This window comes from Exophiala xenobiotica (assembly GCF_000835505.1).
Source record: "Exophiala xenobiotica strain CBS 118157 unplaced genomic scaffold supercont1.7, whole genome shotgun sequence".
Classification (NCBI taxonomy): Eukaryota; Fungi; Ascomycota; class Eurotiomycetes; order Chaetothyriales; family Herpotrichiellaceae; genus Exophiala; species Exophiala xenobiotica.
The window spans coordinates 1,308,781-1,326,560 of NW_013562488.1; the positions used below are offsets into that span (position 1 = coordinate 1,308,781).

The window sequence follows — 17,780 nt, forward strand, 5'->3', positions numbered from 1 at the left end:
TCAGTGGGCACAGGTTATTACTCGGCCATCCAGACCAACAGAGGCTTGGTGTTTGATGGTGTCGAAGTTAGAAGACTGACATTTACTGAGTGGCCCACGCACTGCGCACCTCAAAGCGGGGGAGAAGGAAAGCTGCGAAACCGATTCGCTATGAACAGAACCGACAAGTAAAGGCGAAGCCTACGGGGCCACCACCGGCCACTTACACTGCCACTCTGCCGCCTGCGCTCAAAGAGATGCCCGCTCCTGATTCAACGATCGCTGTGGACAATGCCTTCTAGTGCCTCATCTCCACAGTCCATGTGTGTGCATACTGCTCGAGCCCATCTTCATCCTCACAATCAACTTGACGGTTTTCTCCCCATCCGCCTCAATCCATTCGAGCTCGTCGACCACCTTTCCCGCCCTCGTTTGTTACCAACGCAGACAACCTCGGTTCCGCTCTCGAAGTTCCATGACCCCGTTTGAGACAGTACAACGCCTGTCCACCAGCGAATTTGATCTAGTGAATAAGCCGCAATGCAAGAGAATCGATCCTCACCAATTCCTCCATAACCCCGACCGGCGATCAGTTCATTTTGCCCTTTCCGAGTGGCAAACACGCTCTTGGTGAAGATTACAGTGCAACTGTCTGATTCGACAAGACATCTCGAAGCTGGTCAGGTGCGCGCTGGAGCATGGTATAGTGAAACCGAGCGCAAGACGCAAGAACCAGTTCCTTGATGGCACAATGAGTTGAGAAGACGTCAGCAAAGAAGACGGATAGTCGAACAATTGAACAGTCAGTGCTGTGGGGAGGAGAAGGTATGCGTTTGCTCAATTCGAACCACCGCAGACACACGAACATTGCGAGCCTCATTTGTTGGTCGTGGCCTAGAAAGACCTGACTGAGTTGTCAGTTGGCCTGTTGGTTTGCATATCAATCAGTAGGCCCAATTGGTTGGTCTTTCCAGGCCTGGCACCTGCTTAAGAAGGGTTCCTGTGGTTGTTGCCTGCGCGGTATCACGCACCCTCGGCTGGTCGCTAACTTTGACCTAGATCTGACGAACCCTTGTTCCTCGCCCTTCTCTTGTCCCGGTCTTCGAGGCCTCCGAGTACAATTAGCCCAAGGTCAGACTCAGCTCGGCTGAAAGGGTCAAGATGGCTATCTTCGGCAACAATGTCACCCCTAGCTCCTCAAGGCCTCAGCAACCTGCCCAGCACGCTGACAGCTCTGATATCGCGCCCTGGATGACCCAGTCTACCAACGATGAGGACGATATAGCGCCCTGGGAAAGAGACCCTCAGGCACAGATCGCAGGCTCTCGCTCATTAAATCAGACATATTTCAATGACACACCTGGCCGTGACACACAAAGCTTCTCGGCACGGCCGGAAACTGCTAGGACAAATACGTCGGATTATGACTACGATGGGAATGCGAGGCGACCGTCCGCTGCAAGTGCTATGACGGTCAGTAGCACAGGCTCGAGAAGTAGCGCTGCAAATGGACGGTACCATAAAAGCTTGAAGGGATTCTTTGGCGAAGACCCGACAGAGACACGAAAGGGGTCAACAACAACCTTGCAAGAGACAGGATCACAAGGCATGGCATCGGAGAGGCCTGCTCAGCGGAGCAACTCAGTGCAGACACAGAACAATGTGGAGGAACGACCCAAAACCCCTGCACCACCTCCTTCCAGCGATGTTACCCCTTGGGCCTACCAAAATTTTGAAGACGTTTCCAATTTTGGTTCGGCGCCCATACGGCAAGAGCTACCGCCGGAATCCCCCATGCCGACCTCTACGAGTTCCTCGCATCGGCGCGGTCTCCTACATCGCCATACACGGAGCAAGGAAGATCCTCCAAAAGGTCAACAAGCCTCGACGTCAATCCCAGCCAGACCTGCCACGAGCCGCGAGTCATCAACGAGCAATTTAGGACACTTCCGGAACACGCCTCAAAACGGAACACCGATGAGCTCATCTTCCACATTGACGCGGACTGCAAGCCCGGCTCCTCTGTCTCGTAAAGAAGGGTCCGGCCAGTCGGAAAAGAGATCGATATTCCACAAACTGAAGTCTCGTCACAAAGACAAACAAGCACCGCAGCCAGAACCTAGTCGAAGCCATGTCGAACTTACAAAACCGCCGGAGGAACCGAAAAAGGGTAGAGCGCCGTCAACGCGCGTCGCAACCTTGGATCAGATTGACAATAAGAGAGACAGGGAGACAAGCATTGCTTCGGTTGACAGTGCCTCGACAATCAAGCCCGCTGATCCTTCACCCAAGCTCGACCGCGCATACACAAACTCGTCCAAATCTAGCAGGTTCACCCGTCACGGCAGACACCGTGTGACCAGCCATGCCAGTGAGACGTCGGAGAAAGTTCGAGCCCCAGCCCAGCAAGCACCTATGCAAGCCGGCGTATTCAGCCTAGATACCAATTTCGATGATATGTCAGACATTATCACACAGCCTCAACTACCTAAAGCACCTGCAGATGGGGGAGTTTGGATGGGCAAGGCTGCCGCGACACCAGCTACAGAACAATCAGCTCCGGCTTGGGATGCACCTGATAGCTGGGCGGTCAAAGGTCAAGAGGACGAAGTACTCGACCGTTTGCCGGAAGCCAACGAAGATGGGCTCCCTGCTATTCAGGAAGAAGACGGCATTTCATACTTCATGCGTGTCTTCAGATCTGATGGCACGTTTGCAACCTTGTCCATGTCTATAAACGCGACGGTTGGAGAGGTACTGCAGTCTCTTGCGAAGAAGTCTGTTCTGCACGACTCTATCGACAACTATCACCTGCTGATGCGCAAACATCAATTGTCCAGGCAGCTGGGAACGGGAGAACGACCTGTGGCCATGCAAAAGAAACTCCTACAGTTGGCAGGCTATGATGAGCGTGATCACATCGAGGATGTTGGCCGAGAAGACAACAGCTATCTCATTCGATTCACGTTCACTCATGAAAAACAGACCGGGTTTGGAAGTGGTCTTGACAACGATCCTACATTCAACAAGATGCAAAAGTTCAGCCACGTCGATCTACAGGCAAAGTCGTTGGTGACTATACCCATCATCCTATACACAAAGGCCGCCGAGATTATCTCAATCAATTTGTCCCGCAATCTTGCGCTCAAGGTGCCGAAAGATTTCATTACAGCCTGCATCAACCTCCGGGAGATCAAGTTCACCGGCAATGAAGCCTGGAGACTCCCACCCAGTCTGGCCTGGGCAAGCCGATTGACCGTGCTCGATGTGTCCAACAACCGGCTTGAGCAATTAGATCAGGCAGAACTGCACAGACTGATGGCTCTGGTCAGCCTCAAGCTGGCAAACAACAGGTTATCTCAACTACCGCCTTCATTCTCTCACTTTCGTCAACTTCGCAGTCTCAATCTATCGTCCAACAATTTTACCATCTTCCCTGAACATATCTGCAACCTAAGATCTCTGGTCGACCTCGACATAAGTTTTAATAAATTATCCTCTCTGCCCAAAATCTCCCAGTTGACGACGTTGGAGCGGCTGTGGGTGACCAACAATGATTTGAAAGGCGCTTTCAACGAAAGCTTTGCCGGTTTGACAAACCTGAAAGAAATCGACGCGCGGTTCAATGGCATCACAAACATTGACAATGTCGCCAGACTTCCAAACCTGGAACAACTGCTAGTCGGACACAACAACATCACTACATTTAAAGGCACTTTTCCGAAACTCCGTATCCTAGTCCTTGACCACTGTCCTGTCACCTCATTCGAACTTGACCAACCAGTCCCAACGCTGATGAGCCTTAACATAGCCTCCGCGAAACTCGTTGAGTTCAAGGAAACCATGTTTGGCTTCATGCCGAATCTGCAGAAGCTGAACCTGGACAAGAATCATCTGTCAAGTATGTCCCCGCAGATCGGACGACTGTCGAAGCTAGAGTTTCTCAGCATGGCCAAAAATCCTTTGAATGTTGTACCACCGTCCATTGGAAGTCTCTTAGAGCTGAAGTTCCTGAACCTCAGAGAATGTAACGTTAAGAGTTTGCCCCCAGAGATCTGGTATTGCCGGAAGCTGGAAACTCTCAATCTTTCCTCTAACGTTCTCGAGGTCTTTCCCAAACAGAATGCAGCTCCACCTCCCAGCGATCTCGAAAAGAACGCTTCTGTCACGACTCCAGGTATTTCCGGCTCTCCGAGCTTTGAAGATCTCGGGAAACTTGAAGATTTCCAGGCCCGTCGGCCCAGTCAAGCCTCAGCTGGGATGATGAGCATCGGCAGTTCCCCAGGTAGCGGCCGGAAGAATTCAGTGACTTCGATCCCTACCTACCAGAATTACCGTAAGGCGTCGGTCATCTCCAGAACCAATACCGAGTATTCCCTCAGCACCACGACCCGGAAAGACTCCAACATATCGCAAGCCAGACTTCAGCATACATTTGCTGGGTCTCTTCGATATCTCTACATGGCGGACAATCGACTTGAAGATGACGTGTTCCGTGAGCTGGCTCTTTTGCCAGAACTGCGGGTCCTGAACCTATCCTACAATGAACTTGACGACTTTCCGCAAGGCATTCTCCGTCGTTGGCCGCAGCTGAGCGAGCTCTATGTCTCTGGTAATCAGCTCACGTCACTTCCTTCGGACGACCTGGAAGAGAGCAGTAATTTGAGAGTGCTGCACCTGAATGGAAATCGTTTCCAAGTTTTGCCTGCCGAACTTTGCAATGTGCATAAACTGTCTACTCTGGATGTCGGAAGCAACTCGCTGAAGTACAATGTCTCAAACTGGCCGTACGACTGGAATTGGAACAGAAACACCAACCTGAAATATCTGAATTTCTCAGCTAACAAACGCCTGGAAATCAAGCCTGCTGCGCACCAAAATCAGTCACAGTTCAATGCTATGAACCGCAATAATGACACGACTGACCTGACAAGTTTCAACACACTAAAATACCTCCGAATCTTAGGGCTGATGGATGTGACATTGCTCACAAACACGATCCCGGACGACAATGAAGATCGGCGTGTCCGAACATCAGCGTCGCTGGTTGGAACATTGATGTACGGTATGGCAGACACGCTTGGTAAGAACGAGCATCTTTCAACTCTGGATCTTCTCAAGCCAAACTTCCGGGGCCATGATGGCGAGATTCTTATTGGTATGTTTGACGGTCAGACCATGTCGAGTGGTGGTTCTAGAATTGCGAAATATTTGCACGAGAATTTTGCAGCGGTCTTTTATGAAGAGATCAAGAAAGCCGAATTAGCGAATGACACGCCAATCGATGCACTCCGAAGAACTTTCCTCGCTATCAATAAAGACATGGCCAATTTTGCGAGCAGCAACTACGATACCAAAGAACACAGGTTGATTAACGGACACCGCGGTTCTACGGTTGCGAATATCCTTGGGCCGGATGATCTGACGTCTGGCGGTGTGGCTACGGTGTTGTATATTAATGGTCAAGACCTCCACGTGGCCAATGTCGGCGACATTGAAGCAATCCTGATCCAGTCCAATGGCCAACATCGCCAACTGACTAGGAAGCACGACCCGGCTGAACCAAGTGAACGCGAAAGAATCCGGGAAGCCGGTGGCTATGTCTCTCGTCAGGGTAAACTTAACGAGACTCTTGAAGTCAGCAGGGCTTTTGGTTACTACGGCCACATGCCGTCGGTCGTCGCTGCGCCGCACACGTTCAAGTGCCAGGTCAACGACTCGGATGAGCTAATCGTCATGGCTAGCAAAGAATTCTGGGACTATGTCACTGTCGATGTGGCGGTTGACGCAGCTCGAGCAGAGAAGAACGATCTGATGCTCGCTGCACAGAAACTTCGAGACCTTGCAATGGCCTTTGGTGCTAGAGACAAGATCATGGTCATGGTGCTCGGTATCTCCGACCTTCGAAAGAGAGGAAATCACCGCTTTCGTGGTACCAGCCTGTCCATGGCAAAAGAGTTAGGCCTCGAGGAAGGTGCCATCTTTCCCAGTTCTCGAAAAGCCAGACGGAAAGGTGAAACACTTGTCGGTGACTCCCGGCTTGCCCGGTTGGAAGAACCACAACCTCCTGTCGGAGAAGTTGCCATTGTCTTCACCGATATCAAGAACTCGACTGCTCTGTGGGAGGTCCTGCCTGTTCCCATGCGGTCTGCCATCATGATGCACAATGAATTGATGCGACGACAGCTTCGAATCATCGGTGGCTATGAAGTCAAGACCGAAGGCGATGCTTTCATGGTTTCTTTCCCGACGGTTACGTCGGCGCTGTTGTGGTCGTTCAGTTGTCAAAGTCATCTGTTGGAGCTGCCATGGCCGCAAGAGATCCTTGAGACCGTCCATTGCCAGGAAAAGCTCGACTCTGATCAGAACATCATCTACCGCGGTCTTTCGGTGAGAATGGGCATACATTGGGGTCAACCGGTGTGCGATTTGGATCCAATCACTCGAAGAATGGACTATTTTGGTCCAATGGTCAACAAAGCCGCTCGAGTATCTGCCGTCGCAGACGGCGGGCAGATTGCTGTTAGCAGTGATTTTATTACAGAGGTGCAGCGGACATTGGAGGCATATGCCGATGACGATCGACGAGATTCTGTTGGTTCGGACGACACTGTGAACGATGATCCACTGTCAAGCCAGATCCGCCGCGAGTTGCGCCAATTGAGCAGTCAAGGATTCGAGGTCAAAGACCTTGGAGAGACCAAGCTGAAAGGTCTCGAAAACCCCGAGTTTCTGTACTTGATGTATCCACACTCCTTGGCAGGTCGATTGTCCATTCCACCTGGCGCGGAGAGTAAGGTACAACTTGGGGGAGATGCACCTGCCGCTGGTGACGAGAAGGCACAACCCGGAGCCTTAGGCAAAGACAGCCTGCTCAAGGACTTACACCTAGACGAGGTGTGGAAGCTCTGGGACGTTGCTTTAAGACTGGAGATGCTGTGCAGTTGTCTTGAAGCTCCAGAACGTGCCGTTGGATTGCACAAGCCCGAGCTCAGCCTTCTTACTAGAATGAAGGAGCGTGGCGGTGTACAGACCGATGGCTTCATGATGAATTTGCTGGAGCATCAGGTCACGAGAGTAGAGGTGAGTTTTAAGCCCCAACAAAGCTTCCGGCGAAGCGCTGACCTTTCTTTGCAGGCATGTGCGACGACCCTCCAGCTTCGCCACATGTTACAGCCTTTCAAGCAAGGGGTGCCACTTGTTGATCAAGCGAGGCCCATTGCGGAAATATTGAAAGAAGTCTCCTCTATCCTTGCTGATGCCAGGGCGGGTATGGATGGGATTGCAACACCGGACACAGAGACAGATTCTGAATGAGGAAGTTTGCTTGCTTCATTCGGCAGGCCAGTATCTTGTGCAACGTCTTCAACGAGACGTATACTTGACGGAGATACAGGCAACGCAAACTGCAGGCAACAGCATTAATAGGGTTGGACAAAGAGCGGGATTATTTGGCATTGGGTCCGGATTTTTGAATGAACGAACGGATGGTTTTGACGAACAGGTTTCATTTGGGCTATCGAGAAGAGTCATACGGATCTTCAATCGGGCGTTGATATAACGCAAAGCGAGCCGGATCGTCAATGGGAAATGCAGAGGGACGCCTTCACGAAAATGAATGTCTTTGAAGCAATGCACTTTTGCTTGGTATCGTAGTCTGGGCATTATTCACAGGAGGACACACGAATAGGTCTCCAAGGTATATCACTTCTGGGTGGAGGAGGTTTTAGTAGATATTCAAACATGATACAGGCGGTTATGAGACTTCATGTTGGGTTCTTTCGTTTTGGATCAGATTCAGCCTCGAGTTTCCACATTCAACTACAAGTATTTATTACAGTCCCACAGTCCTTACACATGCCACTTCAATCCCGACTAACCAACTGATGGCTCAATGGATCCACGCAATGATCGTCATGATAGCGTCGTGATTTGGGCCGACTCCATCTTTTCACCGAGTAATACTCCGCCAGGATATAATCTTGATCATGATGACGCTGTAGTTTACACTTGATCGATCTTCATGCTATGAGCAGCTGTAGCGACCAATACTCGTTACCGTGGCCGAGCTTCCACGTGCAGTACACCGAATTTGCACGGGCAGCTGCATTGGAGGTGATCCTGTCGGATATTTGCATCGACAAACGCAGAGCAGGACCAGAAATCTCTCGCCTCGTGGCTTCCATTGCTGTCATCGTTTGACGTGAAATCCCTTATTAATCTTGAATTTTCTCCTCTCCATCCTCAAACTCATCGACTGCGGAATATCACCATCCAGATGAAGGACTATCACTTCGAGAGCAAGCCTTTAGCTCAACCCGAGGCTGTTGTCTCTGGGTCCCATTATCGATTTACAGTCCTGACAGACCGTGTCATCCGGTACGAATGGTCTCACGATGGTAAATTCGAAGATCGTGCGTCGACATTCGCCATCAACAGAAACTTTCCCGCGCCAAAATTCCAAGTGGTCGAGCGCAATGATGAACTGGAGATCATCAACGAATACTTCCACCTGAGCTACGACAAAAAGCGATTCAGTCCCAGTGGCCTGCTATGTAGCTTCGCAGCCAAGATTACTCTCTGGGGGTCTCAATGGAGATATGACGACGACCCAAACGCTCCTCAAGGTCAGAATCTCGGCGGCACAGCCAGAACACTGGATGGTTGTGATGGAAGGTGCGAGTTAGGTCTCGGTGTCATCTCACGAGATGGCTATGCCGCAATTGACGATAGCAAGTCCATGCTATTCGACGGCCAGGGTTTCGTGGCTGGGCGGCGTCCTGGCGACCGCATCGACGGATACTTGTTCTGCCACGGGCACGACTATAAAGCTGCTATACGGGACTTGTATGCCCTGAGTGGAAAGCAACCTCTGCTACCAAGGTGGTGCTTGGGAAACTGGTGGAGTCGCTACTACAAGTACCACCAGGACGAGTACATTGGCTTGATGGATGAGTTTACCAAGAACGAAGTCCCGTTGTCGGTTGCCGTGGTTGACATGGATTGGCACTTGGTCAGAGACCCGAGAGTTCCACATGCCGGCTGGACAGGGTATACCTGGGACGACAAACTGTTTCCCAAGCCCGAGATATTTGGACGCGAGATGCACAGCCGGAATTTGAAGATCACCTTGAACGACCATCCACATCATGGAATTCACCACCACGAAGACTCGTACGAGGAGATGGCCAAGTTCTTGGACTTCGATACCTCCCAAAAGAATCCTATACTATTCGACCCGACCAGCCCCAAGTTCATGGAAGCTTACCTCACTATCCTGCACCGAAACCTTGAGAAGGTAGCATGTGATTTCTGGTGGATCGACTGGCAACAGGGTTCGCATACGAAAGTGCCGGGCATCGACCCTCTCTGGCTACTGAACCATTTCCACTTCCTCGACAATGCACTGGGAGGCAAACGCCCGATCATCTTCTCTCGCTACGCAGGTCCTGGAAGCCACCGCTACCCCGTGGGCTTCTCGGGTGATACCGTGACGACATGGGCTTCCCTTGAGTTCCAGCCCGAGTTTACGGCGACAGCCTCCAACATTGGCTACGGATGGTGGAGCCACGATATTGGTGGTCATTTTGGAGGTTGCCGTGATGATGAGCTGGTGGCTCGATGGGTGCAATTTGGCGTCTTCAGTCCTATGATGCGACTGCATTCTGGTGATTCCCGCTGGTCTTCCAAAGAACCGTGGCTATACCGCAAGGAAAGTGAGGTCATCATTGAGAAGTACATGCGTCTACGCCACCGCATGATACCATACCTCTACACGCGCAATGTGCTTGCATCGACCGAGGACATGCCTTTGATTCAGCCGATGTACTGGCTATACCCGGCTCGAAATGAGGCTTATTCAGTTCCCAATCAGTATTTCTTTGGACCAGAACTCATTGTGGCACCAATTGTCAGACCCAGAGACAAGCGGACAAATCTGGGTTGGGTCGATGTCTGGTTGCCACCCATGCATCGGCATGTCGATATCTTCACTGGGACGGTTTACGATGGTGACAGAGAACTCAAGATGTACCGACCTTTGCATGAGATACCAGTCGTGGCTCATGAGGGTAGTATCATACCGTTCGACGCAAATGCCACACCAGGTAATGGCGGGATGAATCCGGAGCATTTTGAAGTTCTGGTCGTGATCGGTCGCAATGGTCAGACCAGCATACTTGAAGACCCAGCCGACGACTCGGACCAAGTCAAGAAGGAGTCACCATCAACTGGTGAGCGTGGAAGTCTGGTCCAATATCACCAAGACAAGGGCGAATTGACTGCGCACGTTACGGGACGGACATGGACATTCCGGTTTTTGGCCATCACGGAAGTTCCAAAGGACCTGAAGGTGCTGATTGATGGCAAAGACCGCACCGCAGACGCAAAAGTCTCGATCGAGAAATTCCCCGACACCCCGTCGATGCTTGTTCATGTACCGTATGTGCCTGCCTTGGACAAGTATACAATCACTATTTTATTGGGCCCTGACCCTCAACTCAGTGTACTTGATCACAGAGCTCGCATCGAGAAGTTGTTGCTCGATTATCAGACCGAATTCGAGATCAAAGATCGATTGTGGAGTATTGTGGACGATCGCAAGAGTGCAATCAACGTCAAGATTGGCAAGTTGATGAGTTTGAGCGTGGATGAGAGGTTGACGGAGCCAGTGGCCGAGTTGTTGCTTAGTGATGTTCGAGGAGTGCACCTATGAAATTGAGGCAGGTCTTGTGTTGAACTGGGCAGGTGATTGGCGAGAGGTCGGACACAGTCCAGAAGAAAGATGAACAAGTATCATGTAGAGTTTTCCGCGAAACGTTGCTAGAAAGTCGTGATACCGTAGACCCAAGAGATACTACGAGAAGCAGCAGTTGAAGCTCGCATTCAACAAGAGGCCCCTCCCACCACACAAACTGTCCTCGCTGCTGTCGTCGAATGGCACCCTAACGTCAAATGACACGCTTTACCCATGGCACCGTAGTATAATCCCCACAAGAGATTGAAATGCCCTATTACAGGGTCGTACAAGAAGCCCAATCCTCAGGGCTCGTAGCATTCATAATTTGCTGCCTCCACCAACCTTTGCAGACACCTTTCCGTTCAGCCATTCGCCAATGTGCCGATTGACCTCGTCCGCTTGTTGCCACAGTGCCCAGTGACCGGAGACCACTTCTCTCCTGGTCAAATTGGGGATTCTTTCACCCATCCTGTCCGCCATGAATGGCTTGAGCGCCTGATCCTTGGTCGCCAGGACAAACAAGACTGGCTGGCTAATGGTCAGATCCTTGGCCACCTGCTCGGGATTCTTCTTCCCACTGCCGAAGAAATCACGCCACTCGTTCATGAAGTTGTCCTCGCGATTTCGATACCAGTTCAGGGGGCCATTGAGTCCGTGCCGCGCGTACTCGTCGACGTAGTAGTCCATCTCCTCGTCGGTGAGGAGCTGGTTCCTGCCAAGGCGTGCCATCTTGTCGAGGTCGACGCCGCGCTCGGCGTCGAAAGCGACTTCCTTGTCCGGCGTGCGCGCTCCGTACATGTTGTTCAGGAACCGGCGGATCTCGGCCTTGGATTGCACGGCGGCCTCGATCTCGCCGGACGCGAAATGCAGCTGGTAGCCGAAGTTGGGGAGGCGGGACTGGACCAGGAGGCCGAGGGGTTCGTATTTCGGAGTTGGCGGGAAGTACGGCGTGCAGATGCTGAAGACGGCGGTGATGAGGGATGGGTAGTACTGCGCCACGCGGTAGACGATGGCGCCGCCCCAGTCGTGGCCGCCGAGGATGATGCGCGTGAGGCCGAGCTGCTGGGCGAGCGCGGCGATGTCGTCGGACACACGCTTGTAGGTGTAGGCTTTCAGCGTGTGGCGCGGGGAGTCGGTTCGGCCGTAGCCCATGCAGTCGATGGCTACGACGTCGAGGCCGAGAGAGGTCAGGAATGGGATCTGATAGCGCCAGCCCATGGACAGGTCCGGAAAGCCGTGCACGAGGAAGATGGTGCCGCGGTGGGGGGTGGAGGCGGCGGGACTGTAGATGTAGCCGTACGTGTAGCTGTTGAGGTGTGCGGAGCGGAAAGTGATGCGTGGGTCGTTGTATGGTTTGATTTTGTCGATGGCCATGGCGAAAGTTGGGATCCTGCAGTGGTAGGGCTGTTTCTTGCGGGAGGTGACTTGGAGGGTAGAAAGATGACCAGTGGCCTGGTTCGAGTTGCTGTCCTGTCGTCGTAGATCGTTTGAGCTTTTTGAGGTTGTAGCAGTCACACAGTCAGAGAGTATGTGTGTGTGTGTGTACGGAGACTCTTTTGGGATATTGCCCTCGGCTCAAGCCGGTCTCGGAAATGCAGCTGACGGGCAGATTGCGAAGCTCTGGCTGAATGCGATCCTGCTGGGCGCCTTATGATACCCCCGAACGCTAGTCCATGAGAGGTATTTTGAAGCGCTGTCTGGTATTTGTCGTCTGAATGCTGTGTCTGCGAGCTTCGACCTAAGGTACTGGGTCTTGAGAACCGAGCGTGCCGAGGTACGTGGTTTTGACAGACGACAAGATGTAAGATGGTAGACGGTGTGACGAGTAAAGCGGCACGAGCGGTGAAATGGCGACGAACTGATCAGTCACGTGCCACGCTGCGGGGAGGCATTAGAACTCGCCTTGTTGCATCGATTGTACATAGTAGATCTCGACGATTTTCCTCCCAGAAATGTCCAAATGCTGTCAAATACTGTTCAAATCATCTCGCCTTTGGCCGCGAAGGGCGCAGCATGACATGCATATGGACTTATTATCCATGGACTCGATATCGCAAGGCAACGGGCTGATGACCCCGTTCAAACCGCTGTTGAGCCTCGACAAGCTCTGCACTCTTGAGTCGGCAGTTCACGCTTCGATGAGCTTGAATGGCGGAGAAACCGTGATTTTTGATCTTGCTACTCTTGCTCTATCGACGGCGCCATACGACTTCGGAGACTATTGACGATAATAATCCCTCTGAGCAGGGTTGCAGGTTTCTTAGTAGAAACGTCCGAGGACCGAAAATCCAGCTGCTTTCGTCGACATGGTCTGTCGACCTCTCCGCATCTCCACAACCATCTCCCGGACCTGCCTCGATGAGGAAGGCATGATGCTCTCCCCAGGCTTCTGCTCGAGAGCCCTTGCTCGTTTCCTTGGTGCCTTCTCCGAATATAGACTAATATGCTGTTAGTATTGCTGTCTCTTCCTGCAGGCTCCAACTTCGCAATGAGACTAATGGCGGAGAACTCTGCTAAGATGAGGAATCGTTACATTCGTGGAAGGCGGCTTTCATAACATAAAAAACTGAGATCGCCACCGATTGCCAGCCCAGATTGTTGACCTGTTGCTAGCGATCTCTGTGAGACCACAATGAAGTCAACCGTTGGCCTGCTAGCTGTGGTGGCCGCTTGCTTATTCTCCGTTGGTGATGCGGTAGTCCTGACCGCCTCGGCGGCGCCTACAGTCACGATTGACTCTGGAGTGGTCGTCGGTGTCTCAACTTCTCCCGCCGGAGCAAGTGCGACAGTGAACAAATACCTGGGAATCCCTTTTGCGGCTTCACCGGTCCGTTTCGCCCCTGCAGTCAGGCCCACGCCATGGAAGAAGCCTTTTCAAGCCACCAAATACGGACCAGCATGCTTTCAACAGTTTAATTATCCCGAAGCATCGCGCAATGCCTCGATTGCATGGTTCGATACGCCTCCTCCGCCAGCAGGTGAGAGCGAGGACTGCTTGAACGTGAATGTTTATGTGCCTGGTTTACCTGGGAAGAACAAAACGGTCATGGCCTGGATTTATGTATGTTGAAGCTCCATGAATTGGAAAGCACGCTTAACATATGTTCAAGGGCGGCAGTCTAAGGATTGGAGCTAACTCTCTGCCCGACTACGATGGCTCCTACTTCGCAGCAAACCAGGATGTGATCATTGTTACACTAAACTACCGTACGAATGGTAAGTTGCGGTGAGCAAATAGTCTCGTTCTCAGGAGGCTTCCTCGGCCTCCAAAATTGCTTGTTTGCTTCTGGATTGCTAATGCTTATCAGTTTTCGGGTTTCCTAACACTGCGGAAATACCATTCACCGAAAGAAACCTTGGGTTCTTGGACCAGAGTGAGTCTCATCATCAACAGTCGCGGTACGAGTCCACTAATAAGTCAGGATTTGCACTGGACTGGATCCAGCGAAATATAGGAGCCTTCGGCGGCGACGCAAAGAAGGTCACTATTTTCGGCGAATCAGCTGGCGCCGGAAGGTGAATTCCAAATCTCTTACGTTAGGTCGACATGCCTCCGGTACTGATGATTTCCCTGTAGTGTCGATGTCCTAGTGACGAGCTTTGCAAAGAATCCACCCTTCCGGGCGGCTATCATGGAGTCTGGACAGGCAACTTCTTACGTCAATACAACGAACGCACCCACTGCGTGGCTTGCCTTAGCAGCCGCTCTAAATTGTACCACCACGCATCCCGATTCGAATCTGACGTGCATACGAAATCAGACCGCTTCGACGTTGAAGAACATCATAGAGCACCAGGCCCTGATCTTTCGGCCAGTCACGGACAATGTCACAGTCCTCCGCTACCCGGAAAACGCCCGTCTTAACAGGTCCGCAGCTAACGTACCGATCATGGCAGGCACGAACGCCAACGAAGCCACTCTCTTTGTTGTCGGCCAGACCAATGCCAGTGCTTACCTGAGCGCTCTGTTGCCATATCAACCTGCCATCAACAATGCTATACTTGCATCATATCCCGGGTCTTCGGCCGATCAGGTTCCTGAGATTGTAACGGATTTCACGTTTCAGTGCCCTGTAGGCATATTGACGAATGACAGTCAAACGGCAGGATTGCCGACTTGGAGATACTATTACAACGCGAGCTTTCCGAATATTAATCTCACGGGCCTCCCAGATGCGGGAGTCTTCCACAGCAGCGAGATCAAGCTCGTGTATGGCACTTACTCGCGGGTGGGTGCCACGGAAGAGGAGAAGGCGCTGAGTCACTATATACAGATGGCATGGGCGGATTTTGCAAAGCATCCTCAAGCTGGACCGGGCTGGGCACAAGTGCCTGCTGTCGCAGAGTTGGGCAGTAATGGCATGTTGAAGACGATGACAACAGCTGCAGATCTGGATAGCAGATGTGGGTTCTACCTTGATGCCTACAAGGCTGCTGGCATAGCTCCTACGATCAAGAGCTAGACTGATGTTGTGCTGGTGACTTGTCCAAGAGACATCCCCTCAGATCGCAGATATGTAAAGAGATATCCACCAAGCTATGCCTGACACTCATAGCCACTGTGGTGTGCACTGAGTGTGCTAGGCTCAAGGCCACTTCGTGCCCTGCTCACAACGCGTGATCACGTGTCAGCCTTGGCAGCGAAAGTGCATTTACCATGTAAGTCCTCCTTCTACCAACCGAGCTACCTATGTCATCTGTCACGATTTCTTACATCAACCAAAACAGCACTATTGACAGCGGCAAAATGATGGATCCCAGACGAACGAGCATGAAGCAAGGTCCTGCATATGCATATTGTGCCATGGTAGTCGTCAGCACGACGAGTGGCATCCTACGATAAGGCGCGAGTCGCCTTGCCAGACCCCTGCAATTGCGTGATGTCAGGCCGAGATGAGCAATCGCGTACACTACCTGCAACGGGGACCTTATCCCCTGTATTATGACCTTTCAAAACATGACTTGAGACACATTCATGATGGCCTGAGTTTATGCCCTCTTTGCTGTCCTGTTGTTCCGTTTGTCAGCATGTACCTCGTCCCGTCTTATCAATTTTCAAGCTGCGTCGTTCCCGAGTGTACTCGGCCGCTCGTATTCCGAGCATGCTGATATACTTTGTATCCCTCCATCAGTTTCTCATCTTTAACGAGTCAAAATTCAGATCCTGGGAATGTGGTTGATTTTGCGACTTCATGAGAGATATTCGAAATGCGTGACTTCGAGACGTCGCCCTTACTTTCGCCTAGGCTTAGCTACGATGCTCTACCGGAAGCAGGCGACCCTCAGATACGGACAACAGCCCCTGAGCGCAAGATCGACGACGATGTGCTCCCAGAAACATCCACTTCTGGTCGAAACATCGGCTGGGCCAGCGCATATGTGCTTGTGATCTCAAGAGTTATTGGGAGCGGCATATTTGCCATGCCAGGTACAATTGTGCAGAATGTTGGAAGTCCTGGCCTTGCTTTGGTCCTCTGGCTTGTGGGCGCCTTCGTGGCATGGGCTGGTCTGGTCATTGACATGGAATATGGGTGCATGTTGCCTCGCTCAGGTGGAGTCAAGGTGTATCTGGAATATACGTACCGCAAACCGCGCTTTCTTACGTCTACCTTGGTCGCGGTCCAAGCGGTGCTGCTTGGTTTCACCGCAAGCAACTGCATTGTCTTTGCCAAATACACCCTGTTCGCCAGCGGGAACGCTCCGGGCGACCTGAACACCAAACTACTCGCAGTCGGACTTCTGACATGCATCACCATTGTCCACAGCTGCTTTTACAGGACGGGCATCTGGATTCAGAATGTCCTTGGATGGGTTAAGGTTGGATTGATCATCTTCATGATCTTGACAGGCTTCATCGTTGTCATCTTTCGACCCCAAACGTCAGCTACGTCTCCAACGGTATCTGCCACTGCTGGGTTGGACGATCTTTGGTCTGGGTCGGTGTGGGATTGGAATACTCTATCCACTGCCTTCTTCAAGATCTTCTACTCCTACGCTGGACTGAGCAATGTCAACAATGTCCTCAATGAAGTCAAGAATCCGGTCAGGACTCTCAAGACAGTCGGTCCTGTCGCATTAATGACAGCGTGCGTCATGTATATCTTGGTCAACATTGCCTATCTCGCTGTGGTGCCTCTGGACGAAATCAAGCGCAGCAGAGAACTCATCGCCGCATTGTTTTTTGAGCGAGTATTCGGAGCCGGTTTTGGCAACAAATTCCTTCCACTTGGTATTGCTCTGAGCGCTGCTGGGAACGTCATGGTGGTAACTTTCAGCTTGGTATGTGCAACGTCCATCTCGATCTTCTTGCTGATATATACTAGGCGCGAGTCAACCAAGAAATTGCTCGACAAGGATTCCTTCCATATGCGGGAATTCTTGCTTCCTCCAAACCATTTGGGTCCCCAATGGGCGGGCTTATCGTTCACTACGTGCCTTCCGTCCTGGTGATCGTCCTGCCACCATCTGCCACGGTCTACTCTTTCATCGCAGATGTCGAAGGCTATGCCGGTCAATATTTTGCTCTTGCCGTGGGGGTAGGTATCATACTCTTGCGCCATCAAAAGCCGGACTTGCACCGCCCATTCAAAGCATGGCTACCAGCTGTCTGGCTACGGATTCTGCTATGTCTCTTCTTGATCGCAGCGCCTTTGTTTCCACCGAAGAAAGGGACATCTGACGTCAATTTCTTCTACGCGACGTATGCACTTGTCGGTCTTGCCGTGTAAGACGCTCCATCAACTGAAACCGAATAATGCTGACCTTGCCGCTAGTATCCTCTTCGGAGTAACTTATTGGTTCATCTGGACGGTTGCACTGCCTCGGTACAGGGGTTACAGACTGGAGGAAGAAGGAGATATTCTCGGCGAGGGTACAACGATCACCAAACTGATACGCAAGGAATTATAATCAACCGGATTGTGGATTGATAAGCAACATATATATGCTCCAAATCAACACGTGTCTCCTGATATGTCTCGGTTAAGTCAACACGAAGCATAGGCCGAAGGGCACGTCATTCTATCAATTCTGCTCTCATTGGCTAAAGTGCTCGTGTGTATAC

The 17,780-nt window shown here is 51.7% G+C and overlaps 5 protein-coding genes across 6 annotated transcripts; 4 read left to right on the forward strand and 1 right to left on the reverse strand.

Annotated features, from left to right (window-relative positions):
- The first annotated feature begins 284 nt into the window (after positions 1 to 284).
- Positions 285 to 7,819, forward strand: PV05_11178 (uncharacterized protein). Its single transcript, XM_013454634.1, has 3 exons — positions 285 to 804; positions 1,039 to 7,062; positions 7,117 to 7,819. Exons 2-3 carry the CDS (start codon positions 1,141 to 1,143, stop codon positions 7,294 to 7,296), a joined length of 6,102 nt encoding a protein of 2,033 aa, XP_013310088.1. The 5' UTR covers positions 285 to 804; positions 1,039 to 1,140; the 3' UTR covers positions 7,297 to 7,819.
- A 179-nt stretch (positions 7,820 to 7,998) lies between these two features.
- On the forward strand, positions 7,999 to 10,836 carry PV05_11179 (uncharacterized protein). Its single transcript, XM_013454635.1, has one exon. The coding sequence runs from the start codon at positions 8,258 to 8,260 to the stop codon at positions 10,691 to 10,693; it is 2,436 nt and encodes an 811-aa protein (XP_013310089.1). The 5' UTR covers positions 7,999 to 8,257; the 3' UTR covers positions 10,694 to 10,836.
- On the reverse strand, positions 10,779 to 12,494 carry PV05_11180 (uncharacterized protein). The gene has a single exon (XM_013454636.1). It carries the CDS (start codon positions 12,089 to 12,091, stop codon positions 11,036 to 11,038), a length of 1,056 nt encoding a protein of 351 aa, XP_013310090.1. The 5' UTR covers positions 12,092 to 12,494; the 3' UTR covers positions 10,779 to 11,035.
- Positions 12,495 to 13,001: 507 nt separating this feature from the next.
- Positions 13,002 to 15,326, forward strand: PV05_11181 (uncharacterized protein). Its single transcript, XM_013454637.1, has 6 exons — positions 13,002 to 13,026; positions 13,171 to 13,778; positions 13,828 to 13,933; positions 14,026 to 14,091; positions 14,140 to 14,233; positions 14,295 to 15,326. Exons 2-6 carry the CDS (start codon positions 13,350 to 13,352, stop codon positions 15,178 to 15,180), a joined length of 1,581 nt encoding a protein of 526 aa, XP_013310091.1. The 5' UTR covers positions 13,002 to 13,026; positions 13,171 to 13,349; the 3' UTR covers positions 15,181 to 15,326.
- Positions 15,327 to 15,677: 351 nt separating this feature from the next.
- PV05_11182 lies at positions 15,678 to 17,739 on the forward strand. Of its 2 annotated transcripts, XM_013454639.1 has the most exons (3): positions 15,678 to 16,996; positions 17,041 to 17,441; positions 17,491 to 17,739. In XM_013454639.1, exons 1-3 carry the CDS (start codon positions 15,926 to 15,928, stop codon positions 17,624 to 17,626), a joined length of 1,608 nt encoding a protein of 535 aa, XP_013310093.1. In that variant the 5' UTR covers positions 15,678 to 15,925; the 3' UTR covers positions 17,627 to 17,739. The 2 variants fall into 2 exon arrangements, with proteins under 2 accessions (XP_013310093.1, XP_013310092.1); XM_013454638.1 differs by having other exon boundaries at positions 15,678 to 17,441.
- The last annotated feature ends 41 nt before the right edge of the window (positions 17,740 to 17,780 follow it).